The sequence below is a fragment of the Papaver somniferum genome, chromosome 8 (assembly GCF_003573695.1).
Source record: "Papaver somniferum cultivar HN1 chromosome 8, ASM357369v1, whole genome shotgun sequence".
Lineage (NCBI taxonomy): Eukaryota > Viridiplantae > Streptophyta > Magnoliopsida > Ranunculales > Papaveraceae > Papaver > Papaver somniferum.
In genome coordinates this window covers 39,619,161-39,622,144 of record NC_039365.1, presented here as the reverse complement: position 1 = coordinate 39,622,144, position 2,984 = coordinate 39,619,161, and the positions used below count along the sequence as shown (strand labels likewise).

At 35.0% G+C, this 2,984-nt stretch overlaps 1 protein-coding gene across 1 annotated transcript; it reads right to left on the bottom strand.

The window, feature by feature from the left end:
* Positions 1-733: 733 nt before the first annotated feature.
* LOC113306669 (probable calcium-binding protein CML49) lies at positions 734-2,753 on the bottom strand. The gene is made up of 5 exons (XM_026555574.1): positions 2,175-2,753; positions 2,016-2,062; positions 1,511-1,686; positions 1,368-1,386; positions 734-1,118 (listed from the first exon to the last, which is right to left on the bottom strand). Exons 1-5 carry the CDS (start codon positions 2,668-2,670, stop codon positions 1,014-1,016), a joined length of 843 nt encoding a protein of 280 aa, XP_026411359.1. The 5' UTR covers positions 2,671-2,753; the 3' UTR covers positions 734-1,013.
* Positions 2,754-2,984: the final 231 nt, after the last annotated feature.

Below are 2,984 nucleotides of genomic sequence, written 5' to 3'. Positions count from 1 at the left end.
GTGATGATTATAGCTGTTACCAAATATTTATCACAATTATAACTGTTACAAATTGTTTGTGAAGTAAACAGGAAAGAAGGAACTTTTTGACTATCCTACGAGTGTCTTCGGTTACGACTGATAGCTCTGTACTTTTGAATCCATTTTTTTCCAGTTCAAACCAGACATAAAGAAAAACTGTGACAAAATAATCTTTCACACATGCAACTGTCCTCAAATTAACTATAGTACAATAATAAATATTGGGCCCCCAATAATTTTGGGCTCTAGGTCACTGCCTAGACTGCCTCTAAGACGATCCTGAATAAAGTACATCAAAATCTTTGTTTATTGAATTTTTTTTAGTTGGTTGAAGTCTCTCGTTGGAGAAGAACTTGATGTAGTTGTTTACTTGTTTAATACTCTTAAAGAATTTTTATTTTATTCTATTGAATATATAATTTTTTTTTTGATAATATTGCTATCTGAACTTCCTAAAATGACCATTCGAGGAGGCAATTGCTCCAACCGTCCAAATTATATAGGCGATGAACTAGTTTTTGATTGTCCATGTGTATAAGCATCACTTTAGATTTTAGAATTTAGATTACTTTTTCCAAATATCTTCCTATTTATGATAGTGGTATTACTCGATAGCCTTCATGTTTCTAGTTTTATTAAAAATTAATAGAACTATGGCAACGCCCAGTGCTGATGCTCTTCGACCTCAAAATGAAACCCAAGGCAGTATTTACAAAGACACTATATATATTGAGAGAGGATGAACATCCTGACATTATTATTATATATACTATATATATTACATGCATTTTCTTCTTACGCTATTTTGGAGACATGGCAAGTTCAAATACATAATGTTGTATATATTACAACTGCGAGCTTATTAACTCATCCAATACCACATTATACACTGTATTATAACATAAGCAGGTACATAGCAGTCCTTTGTCAAAGGAAACACATAGAAATGCATGGCTAACACATGCATAATAATTCAGCAGCACTCGAATAACTTAGATCATCAAAAAGGGTAAAATTGCCACCATGAATTCCTCGTACGTGAAAGTTGCAGTTCCAGTACACGAAATATCGTGTTCCTTGAACTTCTCGGCGAGTCCCTGCATACAGTTCATTCACTTAGAACACATACTTCCATTATACTGTAAGAAATTAGAAATGTACGAAAGCGTTTCAAAATTGTTGTAATTCATGATCGACATTTTTTAAAACAACTGAAAAAAATACTCCTAGGGATGTCAGCCATTTTCTTCCTAATTTTAATTAGTAGCATTATTTGATACATTTTGTAGATTAGAATCGCATTCACTTAAAAGTTAAAAACATTAGAACTTAAATATAATCAATACCTTAACGGTGAGGCAGCACCTGAAACATCAAAAACAAAGACCCAAACAAATTTATTAGCAAATAAACAGAAGTAACAAAGAAGCTAATTGGTAGTTAATATAAGAGCAAGTAGCAGAAAGAGAAATTTGGTTAAGTAACATACTCTATGAAACTGTCATATTCAAGGCCCTTCTTTTTGTACCCGGTTTTATCATACTTCGAAATGAGCAAATTCATGATGGCTGGAGAAACCTTGAAACCAAGCGCTCCTAGAGCCCTCTGTAACTCGCAAGAATCAATTTTCCCACTTCGGTTCGTATCAAATCGTTGAAAAGTTTCCTGGAAATGACAGAAGTCGCGTTAATAAATTTAAAAAAAAAACATTTCAAACACGAACTTATCATTTACAAGTTTGAAAATCTGCAACAGCCGATACATGCAAAATAAAAAGCTAACACAGTTGTAAGGTTCTTTTTTATCATTTAGAGGTACAAGCTGCCACTAGAAATAGAATTTTGTCTAGTAACTCTCTACGAAATTCATATTTTATGTTATAATAGTGGCCTTTCTAGCCGTAAGAATCCTCAAGCATAGGCGTAAAATGTACAAGACATCACTAACTGTACCGGTAGTGCTAATTAATAACGATTAAAACAAATTCGACTTACCCTCCAATTCATAAGAGACTGATACACAGCAATGAATTCCTTTGGCCCTGTCCACCCCACAAAGATTTGTGTTTATATACATATATTTGAGAATTGAGAGATAAACGTATAAAGAAACTGTGAAACAAAGGTTAAAGAAGAGAGTTGAATGTTGCGTACCTAACTGGCGAACCTTGGGATTATTAGTATGGAGATGCATCAGAAGATGAATAGTACGAATGCTAAAGCTTTGCTGAACAGAAGACAGAGCTCTTTGCAACTCCTTGTCATCAATGAATCCACTTTTGTCTTGATCAACCATTTGAAAACATTTCACAATTTCAGGATTAGTCCCTTTTGGGAAAGCAGATGGTAACATCCCTGATGGTGAGAAAGGGCTCATCATTCCATGCTGTTGCTTATTACTATTAGTGCGAACATAGTCACCACTGCAAGGGGCTTGAACCTGCTGTAACTTAGCAGCAGGTTTCGCAGCAGGTTTCCCACATTCTTGATCACTGGTAATGTAGTAGTTACTCTCAGAGACTTGTGGGCAAGCTTGCATGCTATTACTGTAGTGATGAGACCCAAAGCTGTCACCGAAATCCTCATGATCATATGGTTGAGCACCATAGTAAACATGTTGCTGATGGGAAGAGTATGCTGCATAAGCCATTGTTTCTAAAGAAATAGAGGAAGTGTGTATATGGCTATAGGCTATGGGCTTTTCGAATTTTGAGCGCTTGATGAAATGAAGACTACCAAGTGATGGGTTTTATAGCGAACTGGGTGAAGAAAAGTCTCTAAGAATTACGCTAGAATGCCATACAATAATTGTGATGATGAACAAGAATTTCACAGAATTAGAATATAGTTTTTGGATATCTCGAGCAGGCGATGTTCCAATTAACTTTCGATATTTTCTTTTTCTGATGTGCAATCAGGATTTGAACATCCTTCGTCTTACAAACCTTTCAGTAGGATCTAATG